Source organism: Chiloscyllium punctatum, chromosome 10 (assembly GCF_047496795.1).
Source record: "Chiloscyllium punctatum isolate Juve2018m chromosome 10, sChiPun1.3, whole genome shotgun sequence".
NCBI classification, from domain to species: Eukaryota; Metazoa; Chordata; class Chondrichthyes; order Orectolobiformes; family Hemiscylliidae; genus Chiloscyllium; species Chiloscyllium punctatum.
In genome coordinates, this window is record NC_092748.1 from 38,628,923 (window position 1) to 38,651,698 (window position 22,776).

Sequence of the window (22,776 nt, forward strand, 5' to 3'; positions counted from 1 at the left end):
CATTTAATCTCATTAATTTCCCTAACTAATTTCTTACTAACACTGATTTCCTTTGTTTTCACTAAAGACTAGACTCTTAGTTTTCTAACATTTCTGGGAGGTTATTAATTCTGTTTCTTGTGAAGATAGAGCCAAAGTATATGTTCACTTGTTCCATTTCTTTGTTACCCAATATCATTTTCCTGACTTCTGATTGTAAAGGGTCTACATTTGTTTTACAAATCTTCATATGTTTATACAAGATTTTATGAACAATTTTTCTCTGTAATTGTACTTTGTTTTTTCCCCTCTTGATCAAACCATTTCCCCTCTTGATCAACCTTTTATCCCATTTTGCTGAATTTAAAAAAGCTTCTAATCCTCGGACATGCTGTTTTTCTCTGGGAATTTTAAATGCCTCCTCTTTGGATTTAATGCTAATCTTTCGCAACTAAGTGGTTAAGCCACTTCTCTCCAATTTTGCACCAGTTTTGAATACATTTTATTTGTAATTCTGCACAGGTTCTTCAAGTATTAACTATTGCCCATCTTTTAGTAAGGTTCCCTGATCCATCCTTACCAAAGTGTGTTCCATGCCCTGATTGTTTCTTTTATTTACATTGACGACTGTGGTTCACTTTCTATCTTAACAAAAAGTTTTATCCTCTTATGCATATTATGGCCACTGTTCCTCAAGGGACCCCTCACAATGACATACTTAATTGATCCCTTTTCAATGCACAGAACCAAGTTTAGAATAGCATGTTCTCTGGTTGGTTCCTCAAAACCAAAAAAAACACCCTGTTTACAGTTATACCATTATTACATGTATTTGTGATTTATTGCTTAATGCCTTCCCTTACATCTTTACTATGGTTTGGGGGCTTAGAGACAAACTCCAACAAAGTTTTCTGTTTTTTGGTGTTTCTTATCTTAACTATTATATCCTTCTGTAATATTGAAATAATTTATTCCTTTGCTGACAATGCTACCCCACTTCCTCTCCCTTTTGTTTATCTTTTCTAAATAATGTATACCCCTGGGTGTTCAGTTCCCATCCTTGTTCATCCTGAAGCCTTATTTCTCCAATTGTAACTATGTCATAACCATTTATATCTATTTGTGCTGCTAACTCATACAGCTTATTGTGACTGCTCTTTGCACTGAGACTGAAAGCCTTTAGATTTGTCCTTTTAATCCTGTCAGCCATTTTTAAAATTTATTTTGCACTACAGCTCCATTTATTTTTCTGCAATATTATTTTTGCCTTCCACTTTTGTTTCTTACCTTTCTGACTTTGCTTCTGTCCTTAGTTCTATCCCCTGTCTCTCCCTGCTCAGTTTGCCATCTGGGTTTAAGCTCACCCTTACAGCACAAGCTAAACTTGACAGAATACAGATCCAGTCTCCTCAATTTCTCTTTATAAGACAATCCCACCTTCTCAAGAATTAGTCTGGTGAAACTTTGCTGAATTCCCTCAGTGGAAAGTATATTTTTCCATAGGTAAGAGAACAAAAACTATAGACAATAGCTTTTCTCATAAAGCTTTTCAAAACACTGCTGTAGGATAGTGCTCAGTGGTGAAGATTCTCCTTTAGAACAATTTCTGTCCACAATGATTTAACACAATGGAAGTGAGACTAATTTCTTAAATTTCCTGGTTTATTCCCTTCACCTTTCTGAAATAGATTATTCAACTCATGATAAAGTATGATTTTGTTAGAATGTTGTATTTGTAATGTAAGTTAATTAATAATTATTATTACCTTTGTCATTTAATGGATTAATTAACTGTTATATTGATTTTAGTTCTTTCACTTTACCTGGACCAGCAGAGTAACAAAACCTGCAATTAAAATTACAATAACAAAAAGACTTAAACTGCACAAAAGCTGTTTTACAAATTTTATTTTGTAACTTAATGCATAGGTTATTGGCCAAGCGATTGAAGCTTATCCAAATACTCCACGTATAGATTGGGTGAGAAACTGGCCGGGTCAGACAGTGTTATGTGTTTCTCAGATGTTTTGGACACAAAAAGTTCAAGATTCAATTAAAGCTGGTCAAGAGGTAAGCAAAATTAGGAGAATGGATAGAAAAATAATCTCCTTTTAAAATTAAAATAGTTTACTGTAAATTCTTATGTTTTTAAACTGTTATACTCTAGCTGAAATAATTAGTCAAATCCTTGTAATTTTGAAGCGATGGTTTTCAAATTTAATTGGTTCAAATTCTTTTAACAAAGTCAAGTAAGGCTGCAGAACATTGTGTTTGATCTACTCTGTTCAATTAATGGAATGCTTTTATGAGCAAAGGAACTTTAATTATGATGAAGAATGCAATGCCGTTTCCCAATATTACAACTTTGGCATCATGTGATGTGTTATAAGCAGGTTGACAAAGTAATTTCAATGATTTAAATAATCAAGATAAAATTTTCTCTGAAAGCGGTAGAGTAAAACTAAATTATAATGGACTTAAACTTGCAAACAGCACCTCTTCATTCAATGGCATTTAAAACCTTTTGCGTGCAATGTTGAGTTTAATCATTTCAAGTCATAACTCTGGCCCCTATTTTTTGTGAGCAGATATTTGTGGTGACTCTGCTTTTCCAATTTGCACCTGCTCTGGACACATCTTAAAATTTTATTTACTTATCATTACTACCAAGTTTGGCCTTACACTAGCATCCTTTTCAAACACTCTTGCCTTCCACCTGAAGACAGACCTTGTTCTTGCCTCCACTTCCATTTTTTTCTGACTAGCTTAAAAGTGGCTACATCTGTGAGCATTTGCAGTTCTGACAAAGGGTCCACAATTGCTGCTAGATCCACTGAATATTTTCAGCATTTTCTGTTATACTTTCAGATCTTCAAAATCCACAGAAGTTTGAACTTATAATTAATTTGTTTTCTCCATTATATATTGATAATGACAGAAAACTTGGTGTGTACATAATAAATTGAGTTTAATCCTGATAATTTGGAATTAAATTGCCTGCTCAATTTCCCTCTTAGATCCTTGAGCAGTTTCTGGACACAAATAACAAGCAAATTGATGACATTGTTACTTTGGTACGTGGAAAACTGTCCAAGCAAAATCGTGTGACCCTTGGGGCATTGGTTGTGCTGGATGTTCATGCCAGAGATGTTTTGGCAGTTCTGGTAAAGAAAAAAATCAGTGATGAAAATGACTTTGAATGGTTGAGCCAGCTGAGATACTACTGGGAGGTGAGTGAATACTTAGAATTTTCTGAGGCCTGTAAGAGTATTTCAATCAAATTAATTCATAATAAGAACTATTGAACAAATTCTTGGTTGTCAGTTCAAATAACACATCAAACCAGAACTATTTGGTATTCTCATATTTGTTTATGATAATTAATGATGATGCTTTGAAACCCAATACTTTGCTTTCATGATGAAATTACACCTGGCAAATGATTTTTAAAAATCAATAATCCTAACTTATTTCTACTTCTAACCTTCCTGTTCCCCAGGAAATGGGTTTGGAGACATTTCGTGTGCAATATCAGCTGGCATGATACTTTAGGGCCTCCTGCCACTGTGGTAAGGAATCCTGATAAGCTTGTGGGGGCTGGGGTGATCCTGCCAGTTTTGGCATACCTCTGCCTTATCCCTGACTCCAACCACTGCAGTTTTCCCTGTTCCAATTGGCTACCCACCCATTGAATCCCAATCATAGCCCTCCCTTGCACACCTCCTCTCTTTCATAGGAATGGATTTCTGAGTAAAGTGTGAGCAATTGTGTTTGGGAAACCAGGATGTCTTGGTTTCCTTGCCCTTCATCCAAATAAATTCCCCACTCATATTAACTGCCTATCAGGTGAGGGTTGCTTCTAAAGAGGTCTCAAGCCAGGAGTATTTAGTTTTCTGCTGGGAGAGTGATAGTGTGGCAGGGATTTGCATTAGAAGGCATGGATGGAAACTGACCAGATCCCAAAAGTCAGTCTGAATTTTGGGCATGTCTGATCCAGTTGCAGTGGGGGTGAATAATATTCTTTGGGTGAATGTTTTCTGAGCTTGGAGATGTCTGTGATCCTAGACTTGAAGTCCACGGTGCTGTTCTAGTTTGGATAGGAAGAGAGGGAACAAGAAGAAACCACAAAGGAAGAAGCAGCAAACCTAGCTCGCAGACAATTCTGGAAAAATGTTTACCTCATCAATACATACTTAATTGCTTGGATTACCGAACCCTGGGAAATCTAAAAAGAGAAAAGAGACAAAGGATAGCACACACAAGGAAACGAATATTATATTTTTGATTGATGATTCTGATAGGCAGCAGACAGATGAGAAATAGAAGGGAAACAAAGTTTGATCCTTGAGAGTTAAAAGAAGTGGAAGTTTGGGAGAAGAGTAGCCATCACAATTGGTACTCTGAATGTAGTTTTTCTTATCTCTTTCTGTACCTAATGGCCATACATCTGTATCCATAGCTGTCTTTTACTGAAACAGGTCACTAGCCTGTCATCAGAACTTAAAGAACAATCATGTAGTATCAAATGTTGCCATTGTTTGTAATTTGGCATTCAAAAAGCAAATCTCTCTCGTACTCTCACTATCTGTCTGTAAACCAATTGTGTCTTCCTTTTTCCCACATTTTGAAACAGTGGTACTATATTTCTGTGTTTGCTTAGTTTGTAGAGTCTGGCGTTATAAAGATCACAACAACATTGAGGTAGGGTTTACTTCACTCACTCTTTGATCCAGTCTGTTGGAGATGGGATTGCTTTGCAAATTAGGCACATTCACAAACATACAAGGAGAAATATGAGTACAAGAGGATAAATAGATAATTTAATTATCAACAATTTAAATAGAAAACAACAAAGGAGTACCAGTTTATGCAGTCTTTGCTCTTAGGATAAAGTCCAAATACCCAAATATGGAATCACCAGTTTGATTCTTTTGTCAGGGCACTTGATTAGCTCGCTGGCAGTTCAGGAACAATAGAAAGTTATCTTTGAAAGTTATCTGAGGAGTAGTGCTGTATTGCAATTTCTGCTTCACTGCTTTGAAACTGAGTTAATTATTTACAGATAGCACAAATATAGTTTTTTGGTTGCTTTTTACAGATAAGAGGCTTTCTTTTCTAGGTGGAATAAGGGGCTTTGATATTGTCAGTTGGTTTTCTATGAAAGAGCATTGACTCGTTAACTGGCTGCTATTTCAAAATTGGATAGTTAAAAGTAGTTGAGGTCAGCATTGTAGGAATCATGGGACTAAACAGTTACCATTGAAACAAAAAGTTGCACTGCATTATATATTAAAAAAATGCTGCTGTACAGGACATTGGTTAGGCCATTTTTGGAATAGTTTGTGCAATTCTGGTCTCCCTCCTATAGAAATGATGTTGTGAAACTTGAAAGGGTTCAGAAAAGATTTACAAGGATGTTTCCAAGGTTGGCGAGTTTGAGCTCTAGGAAGTGGCTGAATAGGCTGGGGCTGTTTTCCCTGCAGTTTTGGAGGCTGAGGAGTGACCTTACAGAGGTTTATAAAATCATGAGGGGCATGGATAGGATAAATAGACAAAGTCTTTTCCCTGGGGCTGGGGGAGTCCAGAACTAGAGAGCATAGGTTAAGAGTGAGAGGGGAAAGATTTAAAAGGGACCCAAGGGGCAACTTTTTCATGCAAAGGGTGGTGCCCATATGAAGTGAGCCAGAGGAAGTGGTGGAGGCTGGGACAATTACAAGATTTAAAAGGCATCTGGATGGGTATATGAATAAGAAGGGTTTAGAAGGATATGGGACAAGTGCTGGCAAATGGGACTAGATCGATTTAGGATATCTAGTCAGCATGGACCAGTTGGATTGAAGGGTCTGTTTCTGTGCTGTACATTTCTATGACTCTATGATCTCTGGCTTATCTCAGAAGACCATTAACACATCTTACAGGATATGGGTAACTTGCATTTCTTTGTGTTTTCTTGGGATCATCTGTCTCTATGGCATCTTAAAACACGATAGTTGGTATTCCAGTCCTAAAGTGATATGGTGTGTTGTTTGCCTGGGTGACTTTAACTTCAAACAAAGCTTTTGGAAGTCTACTGTTAAGTCTAGTCATTCGAGTATAGCAGCCAACTTTGTTGGGTTGTTTAATGTATTTTTATAGCAGTCACTAAATTGGGCGGCACGGTGGCACAGTGGTTAGCACTGCTGCCTCACAGCGCCAGAGATCCGGGTTCAATTCCCGCCTCAGGCGACTAACTGTGTGGAGTTTGCACGTTCTCCCCGTGTCTGCGTGGGCTTCCTCCGGTTTCCTCCCACAGTCCAAAGATGTGCAGGTCAGGTGAATTGGACATGCTAAATTGCCCGTAGTGTTAGGTAAAGGGTAAATGTAGGGGTATGGGTGGGTTGCGCTTCGGCGGGGCGGTGTGGACTTGTTGGGCCGAAGGCCTGTTTCCACACTGTAAGTAATCTAATCTAAATTGATATAGCAATGTGTTACATTTGTTTTCTTTAATCCATTTGTCACTGTCCTCATGATTTCAAAATGAACCCTTCAGCTATATTCATGTTCTTTACTACCAAGCAATTAGTTGATATATATCAACCTGCTGCAGTGAGTTCCTGTTTCCCAGTAACAGTTCATTCTCAATCCCATTTGACTTCCCTTTCCAGATTGGCAATCAACCAACGTCCGTCTGAACTCTTACTCCAGGGTTTACATTCTAAAGTCCCCAGGTCTGATAAAGATTTGGAGATACCGGTGTTGGACTGGGGTGTACAAAGTTAAAAATGACACAACACCAGGTTATAGTCCAACAGGTTTAATTGGAAGCACACTAGCTTTCGGAGCAACGCTCCTTCATCAGGTGATAGTCCTATATTGTCAGAGTAAATAGTTGGACCAAAGCCTTTTCCTAATGTTCTTCTGGTAGTGTAACAAAAACATCAAATTTCTCGTCTCAACATCTGTGGGTTCATAATTAAAGATGATAATCCACAGATATTTTATTGTTCATTAAAAAAAACTAAATGATCAAAAATTATAACAATTCAAAATAGAATAAAAAGGGATGGTAATTGATATTGCCCATCTTTACCTGCCCTTGCAAAGGTATTGGTGAGCTGTCTAATTGAATTACTGCAGTTCCTGTTGTATAGGTAGACCCACAATGCTATTAAGCAGTGAGTTCCAGGATTTGATTTAATGCCTGTGAATGAATGGAGCTTAAGTTTGAAGTCCAGATGGTGTGTGCCTTGGAGGGAACTTGCAGTGTCTACTGTCATTGAACTTCTAGATGGTAAGGATTGGGCATTGGAAAGAGTTTTTACAATGTGTCTTATGTATGGCACATATAGTTGCCACTGTGTCAGTGATGGAAGAAGTGAATGTTTAGGTTGATGCATGGAGGGCTGACAAAGTAAGCTGTATGTCCTTGATTGTGTTAAGCTTCTGGACTGTTCTTGGAGCTGCACTCATCGAGGCAAGTGGAAGAAGGTATTCCATCAACTACTTATGCCCTGTTAGATGTTGAACAGCCTTTGAGGGGTAGCATTAACTCATGTTAGAATTCCCAGGATCTAATGTTGGAGCTACAGTATTTATATGGCTGGATCAGTCAAGCTTTTTGTCAATGGTAACATTCAAGGTGTTGGTAGTGGGGCATTCAGTAATGAGAATATTGAAGCCAGTTAGTTAAACTTCCTCCTATTAGTGATGGTTCTTGTGTCGAATGAATGTCACTTTTTGCAGCTCCTTGTATTCTTCACTTTATAGGAAAATGAACTTCAGACAAAAATGATCAATGCAGGTTTACCCTATGGCTATGAATATCTTGGAAATACTGACCGACTTGTTATCACTCCACTTACAGACAGATGTTACAGGTGGGTATTTGTCATTTAATTTCTGACTAAACAAAATAGGATGCAGTACATAATATAGTTCTAAGTTATCAATAAGTAAGAACTTAGGCATTAGGAGAAACCTTTATTAATCAATGAACTGTCAAGCAAAGTCAATAAAGTATAATACACTACCTGAATCCAGTAATTCCAAAGATATATATTGGCCAAGGAGTGTCAGATGAAGTTTAATTTGAATAAATGCATAGTGTTGCATCTTGGTAAGATGAACAAGGGCAGGAATTACATAGTTAATGGTAGGGCCCTGGGGCATATTGTTCAACAAAGATACCTATGGGTTCAGGTACATATTTCTTTGAAAGTTGTGTCACATGTAGACAGGGTGATAAAGAAGGCGCTTGGCACACGTGCCTTCATTGCTCAGACAGTTGAGTATTGTGGTTAGGATGCCATGTTGAGGTTGTACAGGACATTGGTAAGGCCACTTTTGGAGTAATGTGTACAATCCTTGCTATAGGAAGGATTTTATTGGAGAGGGTGCAGAAAAGATTTACAAGCATGTTAATGAGACTGGAGGGCCTGTGTTATAAGAACAGTTTGGATAGACCAGGACTTTTTTAATTGGAGTGTAGGAGGTTGAGAAGTGCCCTGAGAGAGCTTTATAAAATCATGATGGGCATGGATAAGGTGAATGGCAAAAGTCTTTTCCTGACGGTAGGGGAGTTTGAAACAAGAGGATACAATTTTAAGGTGAGATGAGAAAGATTTAAAAGAGCCTGAAAGGTCAGCATTTTCACACACAAGATGGTTTTTATATGGAATGAACTGCCAGAGTAAGTGGTAGATGCAAGTAATGTTTAGAGGGATATGGGCCAAGTGCAGGTAAATGGGACTAGTTTTAGTTTGGAAAACTTGGTCGTCATGGGCATGTTATTTATTGATTTATTTAGTGTCATGTGCATTTTGTTACAAAATAAAGTGAAAAATGTTGTATACTCTTTGGCACCATATTAAAACAGAAAGATAAACCAAAATGTAGAATATGAAAGCAGAAAATTAAAAAAGAAGAATTATTCAACAGTACAATCCTTAGGAGTTGGACTGAAGAGTCTGTTTCTGTGCTGTATGACTCTTTGACTCTGGAATGGAGATCATAGCATCTTCTCTTCCTCCCCTTAGACACGGCCATTTGGTTGAAGCATGTGCAATGTGTTTGCTGCAAAGGCTGCTGTCGCATCCTGCATGTGTGACATTGCTATAGAAAAAATATTTCCCTCCTATAGGTTCTGTGTTGGCAGAAATATCATCTGCCTGGTGTTGTGTCTGTGCTAAAAGGCAAGGCAAGACAGTAGTAATGTGAAGTTGTAAGTACTGTATGACATGGTAATGCATTAAAGGGCAAGGCAGAAACATTAAAATAAACGCAAAGTGAGTGAACACTAAGAAAACAAGCTTAGAGCCCAGAATTCATTCTAATTCTGAAGGTAGGTCCCCATCACTGCGTGTGGAGCTCCCTGGCTGCAGAATTGTGAGCTCCAAAGTTCAGTATTGAAGTGCTAAATTGTTTTCTAAGTGAGTCCGAGATTCCATGAGGCTTGTGGTGAGGCTGGTTCTTTGCCGATGCCCAGCTCCATGGACAGACTCTATGTCAGAGGGTGCAGGCAGGCGGTGTCCATGGAGGGTGCCCTGAGATATTAGGGAATGATGACTAAGATGGTTGCCCAGGCGAGATGCCGTGAGGTGCAGCTACCAGTTAATTGCTCTGACTTTTGAGTCAAGAATTGACACCATCTAGTTTCTCACTGATACCTTGGAGAATAGAAACCTTAATATCAATGAAGAAAGATTGGGTAAAAGTGGGGTGTTAATGCATGCAAATAGGAGCCTCACCACTCAATGAGATTTTCATCTAGCTGTTAACACTCAAGGAGAAACTTGAACTTTTTTTGAGGTCAAGAATCTCATTTTTTTTCATCCTTGTATTTTGGTAACTTTCTCATCATTGTTCAGACGCTGGGAAGTTTCTCCTACCTGCTTTTGTGCAGTCAGTAAATTTAGTACCAATACTGTCAGTCCCTTCACCCCAGTAATTGATTGAGATTTTTAATAGTTGAGGCTCCAACGCTCCTGCATGTCACACTCTACTAGTTTCAGTTTACTGATCTGAAACTGACCATTTAACTCTATCCTCTATTTCCTGTAAACTAAACAATCCTAGCCTCAGTTTTTGAAACACTATCTCCTTAAATAATTCTATAAGGTTCAGCAAGCACAATTATCCATATTGAAATCAGTATTTTCTCTTTATCTGGATATATGATGTTACTACTCTTAATTGAAGATTCTGTGTAAGTTTCCCTCCTACAGACTTTTCAGGATCTTGCCTTTAACTATTTCTGTTAGCTCTTATTTAATAAATGGTTTTACATTGGTATCTGGCAGAATTTTGGGTGAGGTGGAATTGGAATGATTGTTCCAACAGAGCATTTTAACTGCTACAGTTTGCCCATGGATTGTCTTTAGAGCAAGTACTCTGGCTGTGTGTATGTAGAGGTAGAACCAGAGACGCATTGTCATAGCTGCAAAGTGAAAAGTGAAAGGAGACTGAGAGAAAACAAAATTTCTATCATCTGTCAAGTTGGCAACAATAAGATGTTACTCTGTCATAACATCTTTACTTCCATAGTCTGTGACATTTATGTGAGAAACTTGTATTTGTCTCTGAAAAGTTTAAGGGCTACAAAACTGTGCACTGGGCAGCATGGTGGCACAGTGGTTAGCACTGCTGCCTCACAGTGCCAGAGACCTGGGTTCAATTCCTGCCTCAGGCATCTGTCTGTATGGAGTTTGCACATTCTCCCTGTGTCTGCATGGGTTTCTTCCGGGTGCTCCGGTTTCCTCCCAAGTCCAAAAACGTGCAGGTTAGGTGAATTGGCCATGCTAACTTGCCCATAGTGTTAGGTGAAGGGGTAAATGTAAGGGAATGGGTCGGGGTGGGTTGATCTTCGGAGGGTCAGTGTGGACTTGTTGGGCTGAAGGACCTGTTTCCACACTGTAAGTAATCTATTCAAATACAGGAGTTTTACTTTTGAGTATAACTAAATTGGAATTGTTATTGATATTTCTATTTACGTGTTTTGATGAGCTAAGATATATATTCTTTTGGTTTTGAATAAATGTCCAGAACATTATTTGGTGCTTTAAATCTCCACCTTGGAGGAGCACCTGAAGGACCAGCTGGCACTGGCAAGACTGAAACGACTAAAGACTTGGCAAAGGCTGTAGCCAAACAATGTGTGGTATTTAACTGCTCTGATGGACTGGACTACATTGCTTTGGGAAAATTCTTTAAGGTGTGTATGATATCAGAATAAAAATTCCTTGTAAATTAATTTTCATGTCGTAAATATTGATGAGTTTTTAATTGCAAACTTGCTTCTGATTTCAGGGATTGCTCTCCTGTGGTGCTTGGGCATGTTTTGATGAATTCAACAGAATTGATCTGGAAGTACTTTCTGTTGTTGCTCAGCAAATTCTAACTATCCAGAGAGGTTTGATAATTTAAGATTTTTCATGTATAAAGTATCAATAAACTTAGTCCATTCTCTTTTCTTACATGGTAAAAATGATGCAGTATAAGTTCGGGTACTGTCAGTTTTTGTCAATGGATAGCTGTTTTGTCACTTCAATATTTTGAACACTATTTTGTTGAATCCATTTTAAGTTACCATTTAATAGGAGAGTCATTATTATGATCCACAAACTTTTGATCTTCAATTTGCTTGCATCTTTCACAATAATTTATTTTCCAGTTGCTAAATTAGAAACATATCTGTTACATTTATTCTCAGCTTGAAGAATGAAACAGTGCATCTCTGATTGCAAGCTTTAAATTTCAATTTGCAATCCATAATTAACCTCAATTTAACTTGCTATGACATTTAAACATGAATAGCTGCAAATGCTATTAACCTGTTATTTTGACAGCAGCGTTTGTGAAGTAAATTAATGTGATTTTTTTTAAAATAAGGATTGTCAGGCAGTCTCATATTCATCAGTGACATTTTATTATATTGTTGACATTTTTATTCTCTTTCTGTGCTACAGGTATTGCAGCTGGGTCAGTTACATTGATGTTTGAAGGAACTGAACTGAGACTTAACCCAACCTGTGCTGTTTTTATTACTATGAATCCAGGTTATGCTGGTCGGTCTGAGTTGCCAGACAATTTAAAGGTATTTTTACATATTCCTTATGATTTGGGCTAATTAACACTGTTATCGATTAATGCTTGTTATATGACAAATTGCTATCCTTCCATGGTCTTTCATGGTCATCCATGATGCTCAAAAATGTTCTAGATGTAATTCAGATGTATAATTTAAATATTGATATAGCTGCCAAAAAATTTTCACAAGTTTGATAATGCTTCCAAACTACATTTGGGGTTTCCACAAAATATTTCTGATTTTTGACAAGGAGACAAAATTTGATTGATAAATTTTGAATGAAGTATTTAACACTCAGTTTTAACGCTCTGTGCCTGCTGAATTTTGACAAAGTTAGAGTAAAAAAAAACCTGCAGATTCTGGAATCCAAAGTAGACAAGCAGGAGGAAGAACATAGCAAGCCAGGCAGCATCAGGAGATGGCAAAGTTGACGTTTCGGGTATAACCTTTCTTCAGGAATGGAGGTGGGGTAGGGGGAGCGACAGATAAAGAGAGGAGGGAGGGTTTTGGATGGGCAGAGGGGCTGAGTGATGAGGTAGTGATAGGTGAACACAGATGGTGGATGCAACCTGGTTGGTCGATGGGAGGTTTGAATCCGGTTGGTAGCTGGAAGGAAGGGTCAGTAGGTGGAATGGAAGGGAGGAGGTGGGGCTGAAAAGAGAGTCGGATGGGTGGGAAGGTTATTTGAAATTGTAGAACTCAATGTTGAGTCCTCTGGCTTGTAGGCTGCTCAGGTGGAAGATAAGGTGTTGTTCTTCCAATTTGCGGTCTGCTTCACTGTGGCAATGGAAGAAGTTGAGGATGGACATGTCGGAGAAGAAGTGGGAAGGGGAATTGAAGAAGTTGGTGATCGGGAGGTCAGGTTGAAATGCTCGGTGACTTATATATTGGTGTGCCAACTTAACCCTAATCTGTTGTTCTAAGGAAATGGCAAATGCTGCCTCTTCAAGAAATTGGGGCAATTATTTACAAAAGAAGATGGGAATCTGATGTTGCTCAATAGACCTGCAATTTTAGCCTTAATTTGAGAGGGAAGCATCTATGGCTTTTCTAGATAAAGTCAAATGAGAAGAACTTTATTGGTCAGCTTCTTTTTAACTTTTCTTTGTGGTAGACCAAAGTCCTCCTTCAGACTTCAAAAACACTCTTTCTCCAACCACAACCTTACACTTTCCTCCCTCCCCTTTCAGCTTTCTATACTGCAAGTTCCTCAGCTCCCACACAGAGGCTGTTTTCCACTCACACTTCCCACCTGTTGTGCATGGGCAGTTGGCTAGATACATGTGAATATTAAAGTCACTCCAACCTACTATTGTCAGGCCCAGCTGGGAATCTACCTGGAGTTTAAGGATTCCCTCTGGAAACACTGTTAGCAGTTAAAATGGCTTCTATATCTCTGTAAATTTGAAATAGACTTGTATATTCTTGCACCGTATTTGCCAGGAATAAAACTTTAATACTTCAATTATTGCTTTATGATTATATTCTAGGCACTGTTCAGAACAGTAGCTATGATGGTACCAGACTATGCCATGATTGCAGAGATCGTACTTTATTCTTGTGGATTTGTCAGTGCTCGACCTCTGTCGGTTAAGATTGTAGCTACCTACCGTCTTTGTTCAGAACAACTGTCTTCACAGCCCCATTATGATTATGGGATGCGTGCAGTGAAATCTGTCTTAACTGCTGCTGGAAATATAAAGGTAATGCATTGTTGTAGTTTTCCTAATGTAGGAGATTTGATAACAAAAACTTATTACACAACATATATAATAAAATCTTTATAGCAAATGAATAACATTATAAATTCTTTGTTGTATTTAGTTGAAATATCCAACAGAAAATGAAGAAGTTTTGCTTCTGAGATCGATTATTGATGTTAATTTGCCCAAGTTCTTGTCTCATGATTTGCCACTTTTTGAGGTAAAACCTTTTTCCTTGTTATTTATTTTAGCTTTGTTAATAAATTTATTAATTTTAAAACTGCAAAATGTTATTTTGCAATGTTAATAGCAAGCAAAAGGAGTGATTACTGTCAAATTAAAAATTTGGAAGAATACAATTTAATATTCACTAGATTTTGTTTTAACAGCTTTCTATATATTAAAGGGCAGCATTTTAGTCATACATAAAGCATACGCATCACCTACACAGTCTTTGCAGCATTCTTCAAAACTATCAACGTTCAAACAAGAAGCAGTCCAATGTGAGCAGTGCTATGGCTTAAACATTTGGAACAAATCAGGTCATTTGTCATGCTTTAACTTATGGTATCAATAAATAAGATGGTGTAGTGTTTCATCAATAAGATAAAACACAAGTTAGGGTAATAGCGTGACTTAGGGTATTGGTTTGCCTGTGGCTGAAGAACTTGCATAATTTTTTGTCATTGTGCTGTAGTGGGGCCAGTTTAGTTCCATAAATAAAGTTTATGTGTATAAAAATGGATGGTACCATCTTCAGTAATTTACATTTTTGTTAACACTAAAAATAAACATTAGTTACCATGCATCAATATATGTGACTGGCGGCCTTCATAGTTTGTAAAATTTGATTTTTAAAGCTAACAAGATCAAAACTAGTTAATACTTGGATGGAAGACTGCCTGGCACTAATGGGTAACTGTAGCTTGCACTCTTTAAGAAACTGTTCAATAGTTATTTAGTTGCTTTGGTTCATTAGCTCCTCAAAAAAATTTTTTAAAATGTACATCCAATTTATAAGGAGCTTTTCTGAAGGTGTAGATTCAAGTTCCACTTGCAACAGAGGTAAGTTATAATATTTCTGACCAGGTTGATTAAAAAATAGCTTTTTTACCAGTTTATACTGGAAATTAATATGGGAGTATGGGCAGGCTAAGCTAGATAGGAATACCTGTATTGGGAAAATGTAGATTTGGAGAGAATATATTGAATTGTTTGAGATTCTGAGTGTTTGGGTAAATGGATAACATAGTTAAATTGTTTGACATGGCTTTTTTTCCTAAACCATCCTTTTATGTCGTAAAATTCTTTTATTTGTCCTACAATTATCAGAAATGCAGTAATAAGCTATTTTTGCAGCATTTATTTGTCATAGTTCCTAAGAACCCACAAGCATTTGGTCTTTTGTATTCTGCTGAAGTTTCAATATTTTCAGTTCAGGTTCCCTCTACATCAGTTTATTGGTCTGTGTTTTTTACATGCAGCTTCATACAGTTCATTTTTTGTGACCTATCCTTCTTCAACTGGACACTCATATTTTTAAAAGTAGTGATTACATGTTCTATATTCTTGACTTGAGTGTTTTCATTAAGGCCAGCTTAACATCCTCTTATTGAGCTTTACAGCAAAATAATTGAGCCTACATGATTTGCAGATATCTTTTTGCAGTTCTTCTACTATTCCTTTGGCTTCATTAAAACATCAATGGTTTAATTAAGCTTGGAACAATTACTTAAAATAAATTACATATGATGCTGGGGAAGCTTTCAACCTCACTAGGATGATATATAGAAGCTAACCTTTCATCTCAAAAGTTCTTGGAAGTACTGTTTTGACAGAAGTCTGTTTTTGTCACTCTCACATGTTCCATTCAAGTATTTCTTGCCTGTTTTTTATACAGTATGTGACAGTGGGTGGCGATAGAGGATTGTTGTACTGACAGGAGGCCTGTGATCACCAGTATGGAGCAAGGATTGATGCTGGGTCCACTATTGTTCATCATTTATATAAAGTTTGCAGATGATACCAAATTGGTGGCATAGTGGACAATGAAGAATATTATCTAAGAGTACAATGGACTTTTGATAACTGAGCCAGTGGGCTGAGGAATGTCAGATGGGGTTTAATTCAGATAAATGCAAAGTGTTACATTTTGGTAAGACAAATCAAGATAGGAATTGTACAGTTGAGAGTAGGGCCTTGAGAAGTGTTATCAACAGGGAGATCTACAGGTGCAGGTAGATGGTTCCTTGAAAGTGGTGTTGCAGGTAGATAAGATGAAGAAGAAACTGTTTGACATGCTTCCCTTCATTGGTCAGAGGATTGAGTACAGGAGTTGGTACATCATGTTATGACTATACAAGACATAGCTAAGGCCACATTTGGAGTACTTTGTACAATTTTAGTTCCAGTACTTTAGGATGGATGTTATTCAACTGGAAAGTGTGCAAAAAGGATTTACAAGAATGTTACCGAGACTGAAAGGTTTGCGTCATAGGGAGAGGCTGGATAGGCTGGGCTTTTATCCCTGGTGTGTATGAGGCTGGGGAGTGATTTTATGGAGGTTTATAACATCATGAGGGGCAGAGATAAGTTGTTTCCCCCACGTTAGAGAAGTCCAAAACCAGAGGGATTTAAGGAGAGAGAGAGAGAGAGAGAGAAAGATTTGAAAGGGACGTAGGGGGCATCTTTTTCACACAGAAGGTGATGCATTTATGGAATGTACTATCAGATTAATTGCTAGAGGTAGGTACAACTACAGAATTTTTTGCACCCTTTCCAGTTGAATAACATCCATCCTAAAATAGTGGAACTAAAATTGTACAGAGTACAGGTTCAATTTAAGAGACCTGGTCAGTACGAAGGAGTTGGACTGAGGGGTCGGTTTCCGTGCTAAATGACTCGATGACAACATCATCATTCTAGTTAGCCACCAACCAAACTAATTTTGTAGTGCCTGCTGCACGTTATACTCATTGATTTCTTTAACCTCATTACAATTTTTGAATGTTCCATTGTCACTCACCTTTTCTTTTCTCTAATCTGCTTTTGTTCACCATAATTTATTGACCTGTAATCTTCTGATGGCAACAATAGTGAATATTAAAATGTTCATTGTTGTTATACATCTGGATCTTGAAGTCCCAACCCACACATGTGTAACATTTACCCAGAAGATATTAAGTTCTAATGTGCAAAATTATGCTGCCTAGTCCCATATAAAATGTTTCTGACACTAACTTTAGTGTCAGAGACTTTTGACCTGTCATCCATAACTTAAATCAAAATCTATGTGTGGACAATCCCACTGTTAATTACAAGATAGGACCTAGGTGATTAAGCGAGAGCTGTATTGGGAAGGTCTAAATAAATTAATTCTGTACAATTAAAATGCCTCTCCTTGATATCCCAAAGAACAATTCTGCTAATGCTTTCCTCAACAATTGATCCTTTACAAAATGTGGGTGCTCATCAACACTGCTCTGAATCTTCTGGTCTTCTATTATCTGTTGGACATCCTTACTAAGTCACACAGGTTCTCTAGACCACAGTGGATTGATTTTAGAATCATCTTCCTCCATCTTCAAATGCATCCATAAAAACACCCTACTCCTTCTTCCTTCTCCAGCTTTTTGTCCTACGCACACACCTTAGATTCCTGTGAGTCTTGATAATTACTTTTTTTGTTTATTAAGCCCTTCTGTTCCATCATTTAAATCTTGGACTTTCATGATTCCTCTGCTATAAACCATTCCATCATGTTACCATTTTCCCAACTTTTTAAATGTTCCTGTGAAGTTACCTTGTTGTTTCATCTTCCATTCCTCCAACTAAATGTTTTAATTTTCTCCTACAGGTAGTTTTTCTATAACGTGATGGTTGCGTTCTTGTGCAACCCTGCCTTTTTGAAAGGTTGTGCTTAAAGTGTTGGTGATGTAATCGTGTTACAGCCAAGACATGTTTTAAAAGTTTGCGCTTTAGAAACAGTGTCCCCTATTCGTCAATCGCGTTACAGCAAACTTGTATTAATGAAACGTATGTTATCGCAGAATGACCTGTAATTAATACACGGAGTACACTGTATAAATATTAATTACAGCTACAGAATTGTGTGCCTATATATTTGCATATTTTAGGTTCTTCTGTGAATGAAGTTTCACTGTGTAGTTCCTTTTGAATAAGCCTACCAACATAATGCTTCATGGTGTAGATTCTGAAACAAATATGCATAATTGTCTAATGATCCCCAGCAGGTATTGATAAAATCAACCATTTGAACTAAATCACAGATAATTCATTTAGTAAGTAAAAAATTCAATTAAAGTTAGCTTTGAACTTGTAGAGATAAATCATCTGTCTCACAAAGCACAGTCAGTCTGAAAGAAAATTAATAGTCTCTCCATAGCACATCATACATTGATGGTTTACTGCTTCTTTAAGCAATAGAACAACATAGATCTATTGAAATTGAAGTAATCAGCCAGAAATTTAACACCTATTATGCTATAGTAAATCTTTTTTTTAATATTGGTAGGGAATCACATCAGATTTGTTTCCTGGAATAAAACTACCGAAACCTGACTACCGTGTCTTGCTGGAAGCAATCAGAGAGAATTGTGAACACTTGAATTTGCAAATGACAGATTTCTTCTCACAGAAGATATTACAAATTTATGAAATGATGATTGTGCGTCATGGATTTATGATTGTTGGAGAACCATTTGGTGGAAAAACATCCGCTTATAGAGTCCTGGCTGGTGCTCTACATGATATTTGTGAAAAGGTAGAAATGAAATTTGGCATGTTGATTAGTATGTCTTCATTTATTTTATCATCATCATCAGTCAGTTGCATTTTATACTTATTATTTTGAGCAAGCATGTAAACCAAATGAGCATTTTAATAATAGGTATACTAATAAATGTGTACTGATGTAGATAGATTTGGAGATGCCGGTGTTGGACTGGGGTGTGTAAAGTTAAAAATCACAACACCAATTTATAGTCCAACAAGTTTAATTGGAAGCACACTAGCTTTTGGAAGGAGCGTCACTCCGAAAGCTAGCGTGCTTCCAATTAAACGTGTTGGACTATAACCTGGTGTTGTGTGATTTTTAACGATGTAGATAGAGAACTGGTTGATAGACAAGAAGCAGAGAGTTGGAATAAATGAATACACTTCAGAGTGGCAGGCAGTGACGAATGGGGTGGTGCAGAGTTTAGTGCTGGGACCCCAACTGTTCACAATATACATTAACAATTTGGATGAAGGAATTGAATGTTACATCTCCAAATTTGTAGACCACAGAAAGCCAAATAGCAGTGTGTTATGTGAGGAGGATGTGGGGTGACTTGGACTTACTGGCTGAGTGGGCAAAATACTTGGCAAATGCAACATAATGTAGATAAATGTGAGGTTATCCACTTTAGTGGCAAAAAATAGGAAGGCACATTCTTATATAAATGGTGGCAGCTTAGGAAAAGATGAGGTACATGGAGACTTGGGTGTCCGATTGGAACAGTCACCGCACATTAGCACACAGATGCAGCAGGCGGAGAGAGAAGCTCATGACATGCTGGCTGCCACAGCAAGAGGGTTTGGGTATAAGAGTTTTGCTGCAGTTATTCAGGGCCTTGGTGTGCAGTTTTGGTCTCCATGTCTGAGGAAGGGCATTTTTGCTATTGAGGGAGTTCAGTAAAGGTTCACCAGACTGATTCCTGGGCTGACGGGACTAATATATGAAGAAAGACTGGGCTTGTATTCACTGAAATTTAGTAGAATGAGGGGGGGGGGGCGCGGTGGGGAATCTCATAGAAACATATAAAAACCTGATGGGACTGGACAGGTGAGATGCAGAAATAATGTTCCCGATGTTGGGATAGTCAAGAACTAGGGGTCATAGTCTAAGAGTAAGTGGTAAGCCATTCAGGACTGAGATGAGGAAGAAGTGAGTTGTGAAACTGTGTAATTCTCTTCCACAGGAAGCTGTTGGGGGCAGCTTGCTAGGTATGTCCAAGAGGAAGCTGAATGTGACCCTTGCAGCTAAAGAGATCAAGGGGTGTAGAGAGAAGGTGGGAGTAGGATACTGAAATTGCATGATCAACCATGATTACATTGAATGGTTTTGCAGGCACGAAGGGCCAAAATGGCCTACGCCTGCACCTATTTCATATGTTTCTATGTAAACTTCAAAATAGAACCGTGAAATTATTTATCTTAATTTCATCTACTTGTATGTATTTACAATATAATGCAATATAATGGAAACTGAATGAAGTGGCCAGTAAGCATCCCTTAAATGTTTTCTCATTTGCACTTGTAATACGAGCTTCACTGGAAATTGCCCAAGCTTAAAGGTGGTGGTGAGCCATCTTCTTGAACTGCTGCATTTCATGTGGTGTGCATCTATACAATGCTATTAGATATTGAAAGTAACAATGAAGCAATGATGACATAGTTGCATGTTGGGATGGTGTGTGACTTATAGATGGTGTTGACTGCATGTGTCTGGTGCTTTAATGAGAAAGTGAACTTTAATTGTCATTGACAATTATTGTACATCAGATGCTGCTGTCCTAACATAGAATAATTATTAATTTTGTCAAATAATGGAAGACAATGCTGTGAGATTGAGATTTTTCTATTATGTGCCATAAGAACATCTCACATGCCAGTAATTATCTAATCATAGCAGATTTTAACATGCTACTCTTACTGCAAAATCTCTACTTATTATTTTTTGTTTAGGGGCTTCTGGAAGAGAACAAAGTTCAAATCACAGTCATTAATCCCAAGGCTATCACTATGGGTCAGTTATATGGCCAGTTTGATAAGGTGTCACATGAATGGTCTGATGGTATTCTGGCTGTTAGCTACCGAGCATTTGCTGTTTCTTCTGTAAGTATTTGTGAATTATGTTAATATTCAGTTGTACAACCAATATTAAAGTGCTGCAATAAGTGGGAAGTTATGAAATTCTTGTACAAAAAGTTCTAAGTATTTAAGGATATGCACTTTCATAATAGAGCAAAACTTCAAAATGGAGGTAAAAGTGTTAAAATTAAGACTGGCATTTCCACAGCACCCTTTACAACTTTAAGCTATTAGGCATGTTTGTTGTCCAATTCAGGTTGGCAGGTGGGTTCTTGATGTTGGAGTGTCAACTGCAGGCTTTCCAGCATTGAAGAAGCAACATGCTGCCTTCTCATGTGTGAAAGAGAGAAGGTGCCTCAATTTGGGAATGTGTGGTAATATCCACCCAATTTTATACCCTGAACTGTCATTATGGAGCGGGATCCCTGCACAAAGAAGTCGACCACTCAATCTAAAGGCTGGCAATCTGGAAAGTACTTAAAGCCTTCCTGAAGCAGTAGCCCCATAGTATGCCCTTGTGAAACTGCCTCTGTGCAGCTGTAGTCGTCACATTGCCTCATGAGATCTAAAGCCAATCAGAGACTCAGGTAAATAGCTCAGGGGCTGAATGATGCCAGCATACTGACCTTTGAGCTTGCCTCACTATTTTTCCCATTCCCTCTACTTCAGCCATTATACATTTTTATTATTTCTTAAATGTTTCCAGGGCTTTTGTGTCCATTCTGTTGGTGGGGGCAGAGGGATGGGGTTGCAGAGTTGTCGGTGGAGGTTCTTACAGGCAAGTTTAGACCTGTGCAGAATTTTAATATCCCTAAAAGTAATGTCGTATCAGAATTCTGAAATCCGCTAGCACTCTTCCACATTTCACCTGAAGGTAAGCGATGAGCTGTTGGCTATGTCATTTATATATTCCAGTAAGTATTACTATGAATTGTTTTTAGAAGCATCTGGTTTAACAGCCAAGGTATCTATTTGGAATATTGCGTGCAATTCTGGTCTCCTTCCTATCGGAAGGATGTTGTGAAACTTGAAAGGGTTCAGAAAAGATTTACAAGGATGTTGCCAGGTTTGATTTGAGCAATGGGGAGTGGTTGAATAGGCTGAATCTGTTTCCCTGGCGCTTCGGAGGCTGAGGGATGACCTTATAGAGGTTTATAAAATCATGAGGGGCATGGTTAGGAAAAATAGACAAGATCTTTCCCCTGGGGTGGGGGAGTCCAGAATTAGAGGGCCAAGAATTAAGGTGAGAGGGGAAAGTTACAAAAGAGTCCTAAAGGGCAACTTTTTCACGCAGAGAGTGATGCGTGTGTGGAATGGGCTGCCAGAGGAAGTGATGGAGGCTAGTACAATTGTAACATTTAAAAGGCATCTGGATGGGATATAAATATGAAGGGTTTGGAGGGATATGGGCCAGGTGCTGGCAAGTAGAACTAGATTGGGTTGGGATATCTGGTCGGCATGGATGAGTTGGACTGAAGGGTCTGTTTCCATGCTATACATCTCTATTACTCTATGACTCTATTTCTGGATGTGAGCAACACACCAGTGTTGAACAAGTGACAAGAAGGGCTTTGATCAGTAAAACTAAAGAGTTCTAACCCTGGCCAAAAGAGGGACTGCTGCTCAAAACACTTCTTCTCAGATTGTGCATCTCTGCTTGACCAATGGTTGCTAATGTCTTGGAAGTCATTCATCTATCTTGCTGTTCACTCATTTCCAATTGATTTTCTTTCTGCCATTCTTCTCTATCTTACATTTCTTGTGAACATCAACACCAACATCAGCAGCTGCTGCTGCCTTCACTTCCACCACATATTGAGTATCCACAGGGCAGAAGCAAAGACCAGAGAGAACAAGTTAAAAAGAGGTAAGAATCCAAACACGGGATCTATAAAGGCAGAAGATTAATTCACTTGGACATGTCTGAACCACAGAATGCTAAGCCTTTCATGGTAGTTTATTCATGACAGTTTTCTGAAACAAGATCATCTTCCTAATGGCCATGTGTGCATGGTTAACTGCTTGTGCCCTTTGCTGAAGCACTACCCCTTTCCAATACCACTACTTCAGTTCTTACCTTAATTCAGGTCAGAATCCATCACCAAGTCACCCTTTATTTACACATGGAAAGTCCTTGACACTGATCCAGATCCCTCA

General features: G+C 38.1%; 1 protein-coding gene across 1 annotated transcript in view; it reads left to right on the forward strand.

Moving 5' to 3' along the window:
* Positions 1–22,776, forward strand: part of dnah7 (dynein, axonemal, heavy chain 7) — a 398,230-nt gene that overhangs the window by 112,173 nt on the left and 263,281 nt on the right. The window contains exons 21-30 of the mRNA XM_072578963.1: positions 1,909–2,049; positions 2,997–3,209; positions 7,726–7,835; positions 10,999–11,167; positions 11,263–11,365; positions 11,922–12,049; positions 13,534–13,746; positions 13,868–13,966; positions 18,281–18,529; positions 20,494–20,643. Of these exons, the coding sequence (XP_072435064.1) occupies positions 1,909–2,049; positions 2,997–3,209; positions 7,726–7,835; positions 10,999–11,167; positions 11,263–11,365; positions 11,922–12,049; positions 13,534–13,746; positions 13,868–13,966; positions 18,281–18,529; positions 20,494–20,643 (1,575 nt within the window). The remainder of the gene's footprint in view (positions 1–1,908; positions 2,050–2,996; positions 3,210–7,725; positions 7,836–10,998; positions 11,168–11,262; positions 11,366–11,921; positions 12,050–13,533; positions 13,747–13,867; positions 13,967–18,280; positions 18,530–20,493; positions 20,644–22,776) is intronic.